At 43.0% G+C, this 17,284-nt stretch overlaps 1 protein-coding gene across 5 annotated transcripts in view; it reads left to right on the forward strand.

Moving 5' to 3' along the window:
- Positions 1-16,818: 16,818 nt before the first annotated feature.
- The window catches only part of SLAIN2 (SLAIN motif family member 2), a 34,482-nt gene continuing 34,016 nt past the window's right edge, over positions 16,819-17,284 (forward strand). For 2 of the 5 annotated variants that reach the window (XM_038134173.1, XM_038134176.1), the window contains exon 1: positions 16,820-17,279. In XM_038134173.1, the coding sequence (XP_037990101.1) occupies positions 16,921-17,279 (359 nt within the window). In that variant the 5' untranslated portion in view covers positions 16,820-16,920. Of the gene's footprint in view, positions 17,280-17,284 lie in introns of all 5 variants that reach the window. The other 3 variants (XM_038134174.1, XM_038134177.1, XM_038134178.1) reach the window with 2 other exon arrangements.

Below are 17,284 nucleotides of genomic sequence, written 5' to 3' on the forward strand. Positions count from 1 at the left end.
AAAGCACGTGGCCATTGCCATGCAGTTGTTCTTCTTACAATTGTTGATCTACTACTTTGATGTAGAAAAAGTAAACTACTAAAGTTAACTAAACTAACTAGTTTAGTTTACTAACTAAAGTTAACTACTTTGATGTTGGTCAGCCAACTGAGCATTTGTGGTGGATGTGTGGATCACAAACTTGCTTGCAAACTTTATGGACTTCGCAGTTCTCAGTTCCCTTCCCATGTTTTTCTACCACAATGGCAGACAAAGGACATCATCAGGACGGTGGGATCAAAGCAACTACAGGGTGACACTGCTTCTCAGGATTTTGCTCTACTACTAAGGAAAGAGTAGTGGTGAAGAGTCCTTGTGGCAAAGTCTTGAGACAGAAGTCTCCACTTCAGGAAGGACTGAGACTTATGAAATTTCAGGCCCACATGTAGTGTGAAGTACCAAACACAGAAAGGCATACACAAGCTGGATGGCAACTTTAATAGACCACCTTTTCCAGCAGTTTTTCACCTATTGATCCTTCATCATCTCATGGTTCATTCTCTCTTTGAAGCCATTGTTGTTCTTTTGGGTGTGCTCTTGGGTTCAAAAAGCCACTCTGTAATATTTTTGGTGAGAGAGAGGCATCTCTACCAGTCCCTCAATCACAGAGAGACTCTTTTTCCTTTACAGACCTGTCAATTCCTCTTTGTCCCTTCATTTCTCAGAGTATTCCGTCAATTTAATCACTGAGAATTTTCTTTGTTTATTTCTCTTCCCTCACTTGCTGTGGGCAGAGATAACACTCTTAAGAGGGAACCCTGTGAATGAGAGAAAAATTGCAGTCATTCTTCATTATCTGGTTTTCCTATCAGCAAATGTGCTGGTTTTCCTTTCTCCATAGCTTTGGCCCAGTTTTGAGAGATTTTGGGAGTGATAATTTCATTGTACCACTGAAAGTAACTAAACTGGGGAGTGTAATAGAGACCTATCATAAAATACTTATTCTTGCAGTAAATATTGTTGTCTTGAAGGTGTATGCCAGTTCAATGCCAGCCACTGGGTTGTGTTTTGTTGCAGTAAATGTGAGGATGTTTCCTAGCTGCCACATATGCAGGAGACATACATTGTGTCAAGAAGCAAAAGCTTCACATCAACATAGCAAGAGGTTGGGACACTGGTGCAGGGTACTGTCAGCTGTGTCATGTCTGGTAAAATGCGTCTGTTCTAGACAAATGCCACCCTAGGGAAAGGTACTTGCCCAATGGGGTTGTGGAACATGTCAGGCTGAGTGCAATCACAAGGCACATACAGGGCAAACAGGGAATCAGGCCCAGCCGGCACAGCTTTAGGAAGGGCAGGTCCTGCCTGACCAACCTGATCTCCCTTTTATGACCAGGTGACCCACCAGGTGGATGAGAAGGGCTGTGGATGTAGTCTGCCTTGACTTCAGCAAAGCCTTTGATACTGTCTCCCACGGCATCCTCCAGGAAAAGTAGGCAGCTGACGGCTTGGATGGGTGCATTTTGTCAAAACTTGTATGGACAGCTGGACCCAGAGAGTGAATGGTGTTACATCCAGCTAGTGGCAGTCCTTAGTGGTGTTTGCCAGGGCTCAGTACTGGGCCCAGTCCTGTTCCATATCTTTATCAGTAAGCTGGATGTGAGGGAATCAAGTGCACCCTCAGCAAACTCATGGATGACACCAGGCTAGGTGGCAGTTGATCTGCTGAAGGGCAGGAAGGCTCTGCAGAGGGATCTGGACAGGCTGGATCAACGGGCCAAGGCCAGCAGTGTGAGGTTCAACAAGGCCAAGTGCTGGGTGCAGCACCTGGGTCACAACAACCCCCTGCAGTAGTACAGGCTGGGGGAAGAGTGTCTGGAAAGCTGCCCAGCAGAAAAGGACCTGGGGGTTCTGGTCAGCAGCAGCTGAACATGAGCCAGCTGTGCCCAGGTAGCCAAGAAGGCCAGTGGTATCCTGGCCTGTATCAGGAACAGTGTGGCCAGCAGGACCAGGGCAGGGATTGTCCCCCTGAACTGGTGAGGCTGCACCTCAAATCCTGTCTGGTTCGGGCCCCTCACTACAAGAAGGACATCAAGGTCCTGAAGTGAGTCCAGAGAAGGGCAATGGAGCTGGTGAAGGTGGTGCAATGGAGCACAAGTCCTGTGAGGAGTGGCTGCTGAGGGTGTTTATCCTGGGGAGAAGAAGGCTCAGGACGGACCTTATTGCTCCCTACAACTACCCAGAAGGAGGTTGTAGTTGGGTAGGGATTGGTCTTTTCTCCCAGGCAACAAGTGGCAGGATGAGAGGACGTAGCCTCAAGTTATGCCAGAGGAGGGTCAGGCTGGACATTAGGAGGAATTTTGTCACTGAAAGTCAGTGACAAAATATCAGTGGTCAGTTACTGGAATCGGTTGTCCATGTAGGAGGTGGAGTCACCATCCCTGGAGGTGCTCAAGAAATGACTGTTTGGAGCACTTGATGCCATGGTCTAGGTGACAAGGTGATGATTGCTCAAAGATTGAACTTGATGATCTCAGAGGTCTTTTACAACCTAAATGATTCTATGATTCTTTGATTTACAAGAAATCGTAGTCACAACAGGAAGGTACAGTCAAAATACCAAGGAGTTGTGAAAGCACTCTAGGATACAGGGAATTTGGGTTTTTACCCACTGCTTTAGAACATTATAGAATATATAGAATATTTTCAATATAAACATTGCCAAGCACAACATGAAAGATATACGCACAAGCTGTGGTTATAATCTAGATTTGTGGAGCAGCAATTATCTATATGTATCACTTGTCCTTTCCTTGATCACCATCTCCTCTGAAAAGTCCCCTCTAGGAACTTCGCTTTCTGGACTAGGAAGCTGGTGTTTCCAAGTGGGAGGAGGTAGCTGCTACTGCTGGATGGCTGGGAGGGGGCAGGCCCTGACCTACCGTGTTGATAACCTTCGCTGGTCCAGCTGGGATTAATCTTCTTGGGGATGCAGGGTCATTTCCACCATGATAACTTTTTATCCTTTCAGTGTGAACTGTTGTCAATTGATGCCAGATTTTCCTTCGGCACGCAGCTGTATCACCTGACATTTTGCAGTTTTCATATCCACAGTCTAGGCAGGAATCATAAATGAATGCTAACTCCATGTTGGAAAAAGAAACTGGGGAAATAGATTATCAAACTATTATTATTGATATGCCAGAAGTAAAACCCACAAGACTTTGCAAGGAACACGAATATAGTTACTGATTTAATCAACAAACGGTAAAAGAAGCGTGTATCAGGGTAAATTAGCCTTCAAAAAATCCATAGACCTCTCTAAAGCTACCAGACCCATAAACTTGCAAAGGAGTTTGAGAAATTTCTTTAGTAAGTGGTGGGCCTGCTTGACCACAATGTTTGGTAAAATCATATAACCACAGACATTTGTCAAACCTTTCTTTCCTCTTTCTCTGTGCTATGGTGCACTGCTGCAGTGCAACTAGCCACAACCAAAAGAGTTAGTTAATAAAAACAGGGCCTGTCTTCAGCACAGTGCAGCCCGATTTGAGTGGTGGCTTGATGTGCTGATGTAATAACATGACAGGAAAGTAACATGAATATATTACATGGAAGAGAACATAAAGAGTTTTTATTTATGTGCACATTTTACCTGACATCCAGGGTCAGAACAGTAATGCTAAGGAGTACACTGAAATTCTTTGCCAGTCCTGGTACAAAGAACAACTATGTAAAAAGACAAGGATGTGGATTCACTCTCCAAGGATCTTTAGATCTGAAAACTACTGCCCTACCAGCTAACGTAGTCAGTGTGGACTGTCTGAAGCATGCAGCTACCAGGAGATGTGGGCAAAAACTCTGTCTAGGTGACACTGCAGGGCAGCCTCAGACACTGTGATAGCATCACATGTGGTTTAGCACGTGCTACTGCTAAGGAAACAGTAAGTCTGCTTGAAGAGCTAACTCTTAGATTTCAAAAGCAAGTTTAGCCTTTAGATACAGGTGGCAAAGCAAAATTTAACCAATTAATATGGGTGCTCAGTGAACAGAATCTGAGCTCAGTAAAACTGGGATTTCACATCTGACTTCACTGAAGTTACACCAAATTTACAGGGAAAATGCTGAAAGGAAATTTTGTGTCAAGATGTGGTCTGTTAAACTGGAATATACTATGGAAAAGTAGCTGTCAATGTGTAATTTTAGCTTGTATGTAAAGTAGTATGTAAGACTGAGTAAGGTTAGAAAGCAAAGCAAAAATGCAAACAACTTTTCTCTCTCAAGAGAAAAGACTATTTAATCTCCCTTTCTGAGAGGTTTGTATCACTGTATATATAACCATGTTACACTGATTTAATTATAAGAAACAGCTGAACCACATTGATTAGAAGGCTATCACACCAAATCCCCAAGAGAAGGTCAGATTCTGATTGTGGTATTATTGTAGATGTGTTCCTAGCTAAATTATTCTGAATTTACATGTAGGTCAGACTATGGTTTTGCTTATGGAGCTTTAGTGTATTTGGGATTCCCTAACACAATTGCAAATAAAATATAACATGCATCTGGTTGAAAATATAAGTTCACTTCAACAAATTGAATCAGTAGTATGGCAGCAGCCTGCAGTCCAACATTTTGTCACATGACCCTAATTTCTGCCCTTATCAGGCTGGCATCCCAGTAATGACAATTCAGAGTAAATCCACTGTGATAATCACAAACATGACCTTACTATTATTTTAGAGTGAATTTGACATCCTACACTCACTCTAAAACCTATTTTCCAGCCTTCATTGACAGACAATAATGTTACAAACTTTCAAAACAGTTGCAGCAAGTAACATTTGTTTTGTTATTAAAGAATTTGCAACTTCATGTTAGAAAGTTTTATTTAACTGATGATCACTTTTAAAGTTATATTTACTGATTAAATAAAGTAGGGACATAAAATATAATTTTTTTTCCTAATTCAACCCCTGTGAATGTGCATTGCTGTGAACAAAGCTGAGTGAAGACGAATGTTGCAGCCTTCGCAATGTCATGTCCAAAGCTATGGTCTTGCTGAAAAAATTGCCTTCATTGTTCCTAAAAGCTCTTAATATTGAAGTATAGGAAGAGTTAGAGACCCTCAAGTGTCATAAGGAGGGAATTTCCACTTCATACTTCATTGCTGTTTCCTTGCAACCTCCTGCAGCTACAGTCCAACATTCTAACAATTTTTCAAGTCCAACATGGTCTGCAAATGTGGTGTTTAACAGGTGCATGTGTGTATGTATGCACGTGTACAAACACAGATGCACGTGCGTGGGTGCACACACACTATTTGTTATACATCTAATGAAAGACAAGTTAAAATAGTGCAATATGGTTCATCACTTTGAAATATGGCAATATGAACAGACCATAACCCTAGTCTTCCTAAATCAATACCCCTCTATGCTTCATTGGACTGTGTCATGCAATATTTTCAAAGAACTATTTAGCTATCACTTATTTCTTTGGGGGAAAAAAAAATCAATTGTCAAGAGCACTAAAAGCCTTTTTTTTTTAATAATAATTAGATTCCTTGGAAAAACCTTAATGTTTTTCTCAAAATTTTCTTGCCAAAATACTTATGAGAAAGGAAGAAGTCTTTCAGTCTCTTGCCTCGTGTGTTTCTTTGTTATAATAGCCAGGCCTGTCACTAGTAGGAGATGCCTGTGCCATGACTGTGAGTGGGCTGACACATTGCTATCTACCCTCACATTTGGCTTGCAAACAATACCAGGAACTGAACCCATAGAAAATGTCTCACTCTCACCAGCCTGCCACATTGTTTGAGCTGGGAAATTGAGACAAACTGCTACATTCTCAGTTAAAAATAAGAGGCCTTTGAATTTTCCCTCTACTCTGAACTTTCCACTAAGGGTTGACTTTTGTCATTTTGGCACATCTTCTGAGGTCTGAATATAGCTCAGCTTTTATGTAGGGCTTTCTGTACTTAAAGAATTGTGCAGCAGTGGAACAGGTTCAGACCTGTTAACAGAGGAAGTGCAAAATGTGTCTTACTGAACCAGACACCAGCATCCTACTGTGCCCTAATGTGCAGGTTTGGTTGTGATGGAGGCAAGATGCCTCAGCCCAAGACAGTTCCCTTCTCCTGGAGAAAGCCTAAGTGTGGCTCATATTTAGCCCTAGAGCACCACTGACTTCAGCCACACTTGGGCTGAATCTGTCCCATATATTCTTTTGATTTTCCATCCTCCATCAATCCCTCATAACAAGTGACTCAGCCTTTCCACCAAGGAATAAAGGCATTTAGAAGGTTATAGCTTACTCCAAAGATTATTTCAAGATGAAAATGATAAAATCAGTTAAACTGCTTGTGTACAAAGTACAATACTGCAAGGAGCCAGGGATTTTACAGAGAAGGATACATACAGAAGGAAACTTCGAATAAAATGTAGCTATTCTGCTGTGCTTATTATTGTCAAGCCCTCAATAAACAGATTTTCTGTGATGGTAACTACATGTTGAGGTATTGTTTCTCCATTTTAATACTGGGAGAGAAATATAATTGTTTAAAAGTATTAAAATTTTATATTCTACCTGGCAGCAAGGTAGAATATTTCTACTGCTATTTTACTTATATTCTAATACCTCAACTTAACATTTTGATTGAAGTAAAATATATATATATACACAGAGAAATACATGTCAGTGAACACTTGCAACATGGTATGTGTACTGACACTCATAATTATTACATGTATTAACAAAACCCAACACTAAATCTTGCAATTCTGGAACTTATCTGAATTACAAAGGCACCTGAGGGATCCTGATAATTAATTCCCACTGATAATAGGAATAAATATACAGGTTTTGGTTATAGTAAGCCATCAATGTATGGCTTATTAATATACTGTTTGCTTATTTACTTATTTACTTACTTATATAATTTACTTATTAATATACTGGGAATGTTCAGACTGTGTAGAACTGCAACTTGAATGTGGGGGAAGCTGGAAAACCTTCTCATGGGGCACTGTTCTTTGACTTGCATAGTTTTTCCTCCCCAGTGTTTACCCTTGTTGCTCTCTAAAACCACATCTGGTTTCATCTGGTTGAGCCAAACAAAACACCTCCTGACCTATACTTAAGGTATCACTGTTTCCTTGGCCATTTTAAGGTTCTCTCTCCTAAACTTCTCTGAGTGTGTTTTAATCTTTCTTCACTGTGACATGTTCTGAGTAATCTCCATAAGGTCTCAGCTTAAAGAGCTTAAAAAATATTTCGAGCCAGGCTTTTCTGTTCATTTTTATTCAGCAGCTGATAAACCTGTAGTTACTGAAGAAATTCCTCCTAGTCTTTTAAGTACCTTGCCTTTGTTGCCTTAGACTTCTGTTAATTAAGACTTTTTTTTTTATGACAATTCAGTCCAGATATTTTCTTTTGGTCACAAGTGTGACCAAATTTTTCATTAATTAGTTCTTGTCTTTGGACATAACCACTAAGAGAAATAATAAATGCAGTCAGTCCCTAATCCAGTTACATAAACCATCCCCTACAGCCAAGGTAGTTTCCTCGAAGTACAGTAATTGCTGTTGCTCTTTGGCTGGTTTCTTTCCTCTGATTTTCCTGCCTCATCACACTGATTTCAATACAACACCATGTCAAATCTATATGGATTTGCTTTATTGCAATTTTCTAAAAACATTGTGTATTTTAGCAAAGAAAAATACAAGTTGATTTGTCACAATCTATGCTTGGCAACTATGTCTCCAATTTTTATCTGCTTTCATAGCTGTTTCTTTCACAATGTGTTGAGTCTTTATAGACAACTGAAATCATCATAATGCACTTTTGTGCATCATTTTTTCCTTAAATACTGCTACTTCACTTTTTAGTCTTGTAATCATATGGTATTGCTGTCTGTTTTAGTAAAAACCTTACTGCTGGATTTATTATCTCTGCTACTGGGCCTCCTTGACAGGCAAGTTCTTTGCCCTTCATTTTCACCTCGCACACAATAATTTCTTTCCACACCCATTCTCATGAACATCTTTGGGTTTAGCTCTGTGTACTTCAGCATTATCATTACTCATGCTGAGCCAAATAATCAGGTAGTTTGGGGTGGGACCTTAATTATCTTTAATTGTAACCACATCCATGATTTATAAGGCATCCACTCCTTTTTTGTTGCTTACATGCCCAAGGTACCTTTTACTACATGCTGAAATTTCTTTTGCAGCCTCTTCCTAAGTTTGACTTTTGGCATTTTCACATGCCTTTTGTCTGGCAAGACATTTTTTTTTATTTTCTGTTCCTTGCAGACTCACTCTTTAAAGTTCAGTGTTTCCCAGTTAATTGTGAATGGAACTACTTCCATATTTTTTTCCCTTTGGGATAAATGCTGAAAAAAATTTCTGGAGAACTTAGGCTTAAAGGAATTCCAGTTGCCTTCCACAGTTATCTGATTGAGCCATTCTGGCTGCAAATCAGCAGAGTAGCACAGATATTTTTTAATCAATATTTCAGCCAGTTACATTCTGCAGAGCTTGACTTCCCCTTGAGTAGTTCTATTAGGTGTACTAGAGAAAAACAAAGCACTTAAAAAACAGAAGTTGGATAACTGCTCCAAACAAAGATCTTAAAATCTAAAGGGGATAATAACAGAAAGAGAAGAAATACAAATACATGATACATGCAGGAGCATGAGTAATGACACAGACCATTTTATCAGGCTGGTTCTTCTAATGTTTAGTAGTCTCTAAAATGTCTGTAAAATAACGCAAAACCAGAAGAAAATAAATTAGTTGTACTGTATACTTTAAAGGATGATCTTGCTGTTGCAGTCATTACTGAAAAAGAAAAAAAAATCCCAGTCTGCTTGGTGAATGTTGTGATAATATTGGAAGGGAAGCAAATAATTCAGTAGGGAAATCATTTGCCCTGATTTTTTTACATCAAATTGTTTATCAAATCCACCTGAAGCTGGGCAGCTGAATCTCTGTATCAAGCCTACTGACTTATGGTGAGTGACCTGTCATATCAAGACCAGATTATTTTCCTTTGACTTTGCTGAGAGCCATGATGAGAGGGCCATTTGCCTACAAGCTCTTCTGAGGGGTCTCCTGCCCCCCTTCCTGGACAGCCTGCTCTTGTATTCCAGTGTGATTTCTAAACAATATTTTCCCAATTTGCTTCTCATTTACAAACCCTATAATATTCTTGCAGTGGGAAATATAATGATAGTTCTTCTTGTGGACTTCAGCAAAAAGGTATGCACTTAATTAGGCCCTGGAAAACATGCTTCAGGAAACAAATGAATTTTAATTTTCTTTTTGTTTACCTGCAGGGCCTTTCCTTTCACTTGTCCTTGCTGACAGAGAGCACAGTGACTAACTCAGCTCCTCATTGAGATTAGCTCATTTATTTGAGCATCAGGGACCACAGAGGGAATGTTTTAGTCAGTCCTATGAATTATTTGTTATTTTACCCCTGTTGGGTAAAATCAGCCCTCATTCAATATGTTAAAAGATTACCATACAGGAATCCAAAAGAAAAACATCATGACACTGCATTAAATAATACTGGTCTTGAAGAAAAGATCAGTAAGTGTTGGGAGTGATTACACCATAGGATTTACAGGTAACTTCTTCCACTGTGGAATGTGCAAGGTGTCCTCTCCAAGTGGGAGAGGAAAATGTCAGTGCAGAGGCCAGAGCACACAGATACCTGTGCTACCTCCCCACTGCACAGGCATGGCAGGAGCTGTACCACGAGAAACTCTCCACACACATTTGTCCCCTCTCTGAGCCACCTCCTCAGGAGTGAGCCCTGAGCCACCTCAGCCATGACCGAGGTCTCTCGACCTCAAGACCTCAGAAAGAGGGTGGCAGGAGTCCTGGTGCACCATCTTCTCCCTGGGAACGCTCCGGTTACGTGCTCAGACTCAGGCTCAACGTGTTGTCACTAGATGGCGATGGATACCTTCGATACTGTGCAAAATAGCCAAAAGCTTTCTCAAAAGAGAACAGGGAAGAGGAAAGAAAAAAAAAAAAAAAAGAGATCAGAAGTTGCATTATACAGTGATATGCCACATCTCAAATAACATATTCTCGTTTTCTCTCCAGACTCAAGTACCAACGTAGTATCTCAGGCTTCTTTGGTAATTCTTTTGTTTGCATACAGTATTTTGGTTACTCATGGTCACACGTTTTCCTTTCTTAATTGCAAATCTCAATTACTTTTGTCAGCATTAGCATACTGTCTTCAGACAGAAGCAGAGCCTTGTTAAATACGAGCCATTAATAAATCGAGCATAAACCTAATTTAATTGCAAAGTTTTGTCTATGCAATGTGAATACCCTCTCTCCTATCAGTAATATTTTTTCTGCAAATCTAAGCAAAAAGACATTTAAAACATACTAGCTTTTCCAGGATGCAGACTTCAAAATTTCAACACATTTGAAAGTTCCTGGCTTTCCAATTACTTTGCATTCTGAAGATTTGGTGCCTTATCATGCTAAAAAAAGTGCAGAGGGGAAACTGTTTTAAAAACTGCTTGAGTGCAATGAAGTCTTCTTCCTTCCAGCCTTGGCCTGTTAATAAAGCCATGTTGGGAGAGCAAATTTAGAAAAATTTTTTTGAATGACAGAACAGAAGGTTGCTTCATACGGGTGGAGACATGTAAGGTTTCACTCACTGTTACCCAAGTGATTAATATCACTGCACTCACAACTGAACATCAATCATGAATCTTCCTGACAACAAAAAATCCTTTCCCAGTGTTCTGAGTCACCACAATGTCAATTCAATTTCCATGTCATCACAGCATTTTAAGTATGTTGAGCTCAGCAGTTTTTTAAAGAGCAACGAAGTCATTTCCAAGTGATTGATAAAGAAATACTGGTAGCTAACTCCATCACAAAACTGAATTTCCTTCTTTCTTTTCCTTCCTTCCTTCCTTCCTTCCTTCCTTCCTTCCTTCCTTCCTTCCTTCCTTCCTTCCTTCCTTCCTTCCTTCCTTCCTTCCTTCCTTCCGACACTTCCTTCCGACACTTCCTTCCTTCCGACACTTCCTTCCTTCCGACACTTCCTTCCTTCCGACACTTCCTTCCTTCCTTCCTTCCTTCCTTTTCTCTTTACTTCCTCTCAAAATATATTGTAAGCCGAACAAAAAAAATCTACTCAATGCCTTAGAAAGTACCTTGTTCTGTCTGAATAATTTAAATTTGGCTAAGATTAAGCTTGCTCAGTTAAATTTTATTACATGCATTACTTCATCTGGATGCTGTTTTCAAATTTGCCAAGATCCTTACTCTACCTTAATGTTCTAAAGTTTGCTTGTTGTTGAACTTGCAGATATTTTTTGTTGTTTCTCCCACACATCACTCAGAGTGAATCAAACCTTTCCCTGCATCCACTGAGCAGACCAGGGCAGAACAGGTGTCTGAGTGATCCAGGCCCAAAAGGCAGTGGTCAGCAGCACAAAGTCTAATTGGGGATCAGTGCCTAATATTGCACCCTACAGGTCACAGCTGGGTCCAGTCCTGTTCAACAGCTTCATTGCTGACCTGGATGATGGGGGTGGGAGTACCCTCAGCAGGATTGCTGATGACACCACCCTGGGAGGAGCAGCTGATAGATACACCAGAGGGCCATGCTGCCATCCAGAGGGTCCTCAGCTGGCTGGAGAACTTCGTGAGCTTCATCCTGGAGAAGTGTAAAGTCCTGCAGCCAAGGAACAGCCCCCTGCACCAGTATCTGCTGCAAAAGCAGCTTGGCAGGAAAGGGCCTGGGGGTCCTGGTGGACACCGAGTCGGAGACGAGCCAGCAACAAGTCCTTGCTGTGAAGAAGGTGAGTGGTTCCTGCCTGATTCTGACAAAGTACTGCCAGCAGGCTGAGGGATGACTATTCCCTCCTTACTCAGAAGGCCACATCTGGAGTCCTGTCTTCAGTTGTGGGCTCCCCAGTACAAGGGAGAACTAGACATTGCAGAGACAGTCAGGCAAAGGGCTGCAAAAATGAAGGGACTGGAGCCTTCCTCTTATCAGGAAAGGATGAGAGCTCAGACTGATTACTGCAGAAAAGGTAGGGAGCGTGGATCTTACTAGTGCATATAAATGCCAGAAGGGAGTGTGCCAAGAGAGAGAGACAGTGTATTTCCAGTGACAGGACCAGAGGCATTGGGCACAAACTGAAACACAGGAAGCTCCATCTGAACATCAGGAAACATTTTTTTTACTCTGAGGGTGACTGTGCACTGGCACAGGATGCCCAGCAAGGTTGTGGAGTCTCCATGCTTGGAGCTAGTCAAAAGCCATCTGGACATGGCCAAACAGGTGGCTTTGCTTGAGCAGGGGGCTTGAATCATATGACCTCCACGTCCCTTCCAAGCTCAGCTACTCTGCAATTTTGTGATATGAAATATTATTACAATGCTTAACTGTGATGATAGTACTTGAAAAGGATCATCAGTATATTAATTATGAAAAACTAAAAAGTTTGAAGTACATACATTTCCTAGCCACATGGTATGCCATGAATATCTTTAGGAATCTGATTGTCCAGTGTCTTAGAATTGCTCTGGCTCCAGAGCACAAAATACATGTTTAAAGATGGTTGTGCTCAAAATGTTAACATCTTTTTTTTCTGTGCAGAAAAAGAACAGGCATATAAATTCATGCCAAAGAGCTAAATTTTCTACTTGATTATATTAAAAAAAAAGTATATCAATAAATATATATCTCTCAATATAATAATTTTATCAATATATATATATATCAATATAATTATCATATGTAATCAATAAACATATATATCAATAGCAAAATCTGTCTGTAATTTTGTTTAGGCCTGTAAATCAAGGCCTGTAACTTGATAAGGACACCAATGTACTGATCATGGGATGATCATCCATGACACTGTCAGCAGAAAACACTTTTTAAAATTATTTATAAAGACTTTTTAAGTGTATTTATGCACAGCTCACTGCTGTTTACAGCTTTTAGGGGATGAAGATGTGTGCAGAGACTGCATTTTTTAGTTTCCAAACTCCAATCTAAAGGGCTAAACATGTTGTCTCATCACTGATGAGCCTGATGTACTCAGAGGCACCTCTTATAAATGACTGAAGTTACAATGTTGGTTCTTTTAGTAGACCCGGAGTTAACAGTTCTGACTTTAATTCTGAAAGGGACATATTATGACAGGAACATGCTTCTTCCACTCTGTGTTCAATGTCTGCACATGCCATATATTGTCATGATAAACAATACTTAATATTTTGTCAAAGGTTTAGCTAAACACTGCCTAACACAAACATGTGGGGGCCTGCTGAACACCTCCTTTGAGAAGTCTGGCAGGCAACAACCCTTCCGCAGGAGAATAAACAAAGCTGCTTAAAAACCAGTCCGGTTTTCTAGACATCAAGTTAAATATTTACAACAAATGTTAACTTCCCACCACACATCTGCCCATCTTCATGTACTATTCCCCCTGAGGTACTGTCTGCCCAGGTGACAAGTGAAATCAAGGTTTCAAAGTCAGATTCTAACAGTTTTGACAGATGTAAAGACAAAGGTTCAGCAAATCACAGCGGTGAGAAACTAACCATAGAGCTGTCCGTGCTGGAGAGCTCAAAGGTCAGCAAAATAAGGCTCCTGGTGGCCTTTTTCTAGGATCCACTTGTCAGAAGGATGTGTGTTGAATTATCTGAGTGACATGAGAGCCTTGTTCAGACTTCCTTTCCTTTGGAGAGACTGCTCCTCATTTTCTCTCATCTTTTGAGTTTAGAACCTGCCCCAAGTCAGACAAGAGAAGCACCCATGCATGTCCTGAGATCTGGAAAATAGCGCTGTGGAAAGGCTGCTTTTCTCCTCCCTGTGAAAAGAGAAAACACAGCGTGGGTGCAATCGCAGCTGTTCACAAAAAACTCTGCAACAGATCTAATTTCAAACACAGAGGAATTTCTCTTGCTCTTGTGACTCAGTGGAAAGGTTTCATTTTTGTGGCATTACTATCAATTAATACTATTTCTGTATAATCACCCAGGGGCCTCTGCTTGGGTGTGGTCTCACATCTGGCCAGTGCAAGCTTGGAATCTGAAGAACAAGAAGGTCATGGAAGCCTATTATGGACCTGATATTTCATAGGACCAGGCCTTGCTGCTCTTCAGTTCCCAGCACAAGAAGGGCACTCACAGCACAGGAATGAATGAGAAAGCAGAATCGTGGCTCTTGCTATTCAAAGCACAGACTATGGTGACTATTAAGCAGTGACTCCCTTGGTTCATTTCATTTCTGACCTTACTCTTTGTAAAAATAGCAGATGATTCAGCAGTTCTGAAGCTTTTTCCTGAGATTTTTTTCTCACTTTTCTCCCCCTTTGTCCACACACACCTGCAGGGAGTGTATCTTGTGGGGAGAAAAAATTGCTACAGCTGCTGGCAGCAAAGTAATGGTGTCAGCAGGGGACAGAAGGTTGGAGCAGGAAATCTGGGGGACAGACAGGCCATGAAATGAACTGGGGAAAGTGGGAGAAGTTAGAGGAAGTAGAGGAGAGGCAGGATGCAGGCAGTGCACTGACCACTAAAGAGCTCTCAGAGCTGCCCCATTACCTATCAGAGGAGGCCCCTAAACATGACAGGATCACCAGGAACAGCTGCAGTTTTGGCAGCAGCTCCCAGGAGCCTGGGTCTCCCTGTGGTCCTGGTCCTCCTCTGCACTGCCTGGCAGAGCCCTTTGTCACAGCTCCACTTCACACTCTGTCACACTCCCAGTTCCGGCCACCAGTCCCATCCTGATCCCAGTAGTTGCAGTACAGAAAGGATTAAACTCCTCCTGTTTAATCATGCTACCATAAAAGCATGATTAATTCAAGTGACTGAGGGTTTCTCCTGCCACTGATGTTTGGCCTGAGGATAGTTATAGAAGAATAAAGATTGTGTGGTCCTGCTATAAATGCTCTAATTTGGAATAAAGTTCCCTGCATAGTTTAAGACCCACCAACCACTGCATTGTCTGCAATGTCACTGTAAGTGTCAGAGTAATGGAAGATCTTTAATGTAAAAAACCTTTATATAATAGTTTTTCTTGCCTTTCAGAGGTCTGTAAATTCTGTTGATAAGTAGCTGTTCTCACAGAATATATCTGGATTCCCTTAAGGCACTTGACTTTGTACCATATCATACAGACATACCGAATGAGCTGGATTTACAAACTGATTTACAGACCAGTCTCTAAGGAGTTATGATAGTCATTAACATGGTGCCAGTGAGCAGAGTGCCAAAGGTCTCAGCTCATGGGCCAAAACTGCTTAGTAGTTTTATAGCTGTGAGAATTATACAAAATCTGCGGCAAAATCTGCTGCTGATAAGAAGTTTGTTTCACTTGCAGGTAACAAAGACATTACCATAAGAGTAATTTAAATTGCTTTGTTAAAAGATACCAGCCCTGATGTAATTTGATACAGTTGAACACTTAAGGTGAAAATTGTTTTGGGAGAACATAAATTACATGTATGGATCAAAGGCCTGGCTTCTGGTGAGAAGCTAACAGTAACAGTGCAAAACCACCCCAGAATAAACCCTCAAATAATGCTGTACATACAGAGAATGCAATCTCTGAATGTATAAGGGGAGAGTGTCGTGTAAGGCAAGGAAGTCACCCAGTCTTGTAAGGATGCTGTAAACTCATGCCTGGCAGTCTCAACACAGCAGGCATGCACCATACCTAACACAACCCAGACTGTGTGGCATTAAATGCCCCTCAACTTTGCAACTTCTCAGCACATCCTGCAGGTCTGAGCACCCCAGTCTTATTTTCCTTCTTCCCTTCCTGAGCCTGGTAAAAACTGCTCACAGCAGTGCCATTCCCTGCAGACTCCAGCCATCCTCTGGCCCACTTGCTGGTGTTCCTCCTCTCCTCAGCTAAAGCAGGCTCGAAAATGAAGCCGGTGAGTGGATGGAACTTGGGAGGAGGAAAAAATTGTGAAAGGATGGCACTAAGGACACTGTCTCTCAGTGGCTCAGGGAAGGGGGACCCAGAGCATCCCCACAATGCCAGCCCATGAAATTTGGAGACAATTTGTCACAAGACACAAAACATCCCAAGAAACAGGACAGGAGGCAATGAGCAGAAAGCAATGCACAGGAAGTTCCACCTGAATATTAAGAACTTCTTCACTGGAACACGTTGCCCAGTAAACAATCCTCTGCCCTGAGCTCTAGGATGACCCTGCTCCAGCAGCGAGGCTGGACCAGATCGATGACTGTGGTCCCTTCCCACATTATCCATTCTGTGATTCCTTACACCTAAAGGTGTAAGTTTTGCTACGGAAGGCAAAATCACCACAACCTTTAAAAGAATATGCATCCATTTATACAAAATGTAGACTCGAAGGATGTTCAGTTCACACGTCCATCATACACAGTAGGCCCAACACTTTCACCTAGGCGTTGGACCATAGGCAACCTTGTATTCTTCAGAGGTTCTGAGCGGTTCTGGAAGGTATTCCGGGGCTTCCCATACAACTCCTGTCTGGGACCTGTGGTGCCCAAGACACGGGAGGCCAGGCCAGGCCGCTCCCTCAGGAGCGAGCCTACCGCAAGAGCCCCATGGACGGGCCCCAAGCGGGGCTGAGTCACAGCCTCCCACTGCCCGGGCCGCGAGCGGCCGCCATGCTCGGCCATGGCACGCCGTGCCGTGACGTGACATTCCATTCCGTGCCATCCCGTGCCGTGACGTGACATTCCATTCCGTGCCGTGCCGCCCGGAGAGAAGGCGGCGCGAGGGCCAGCGGTTCCGGCGGCAGGGCCGGGAGGCGGTGACATGGCGGCGGATGTGCGTCGTGCGCCCCGCCCCGGCCCTGCCCCGCCGCCGGCCGCCCCGCCGCGTAGACGGGGCGGCACGGCCGCCTCTCCCCGCGCAGCCGCCGCTCTGCCGGCGGCCGCCATGGAGGATGTGGGCTCGGGCGTGAACGCGGACGCGGAGGTGCGGAAGCTCCAGGAGCTGGTGAAGAAGCTAGAGAAGCAGAATGAACAGCTTCGCAGCCGCCACGGCGCCCTGCCCGCCGCCCCCGCCAGCCCCAAGCGCCTGCCGAGCGCCGGGCCCTCCTCGCCGCCCCCCGCCGCCTCCCCGTCGCTCGACGGCCGCTGTCTCAGCCCCAGGGCCGCCGCCCGGCGTTCGCTCCCCGAGGAGCCCGGCGGTGGCGATGGGGGCGGCGGCGGCAACGGCCTCCTGGACGACGCGGCGGTGCTCAGGCCGGAGGAGCTGGAGCGGCTGGCCGGCTGCGATGAGGACGAGACCGGCTGGTGAG

Source organism: Motacilla alba, chromosome 4, assembly GCF_015832195.1.
Source record: "Motacilla alba alba isolate MOTALB_02 chromosome 4, Motacilla_alba_V1.0_pri, whole genome shotgun sequence".
In the NCBI taxonomy this organism is placed as follows: domain Eukaryota; kingdom Metazoa; phylum Chordata; class Aves; order Passeriformes; family Motacillidae; genus Motacilla; species Motacilla alba.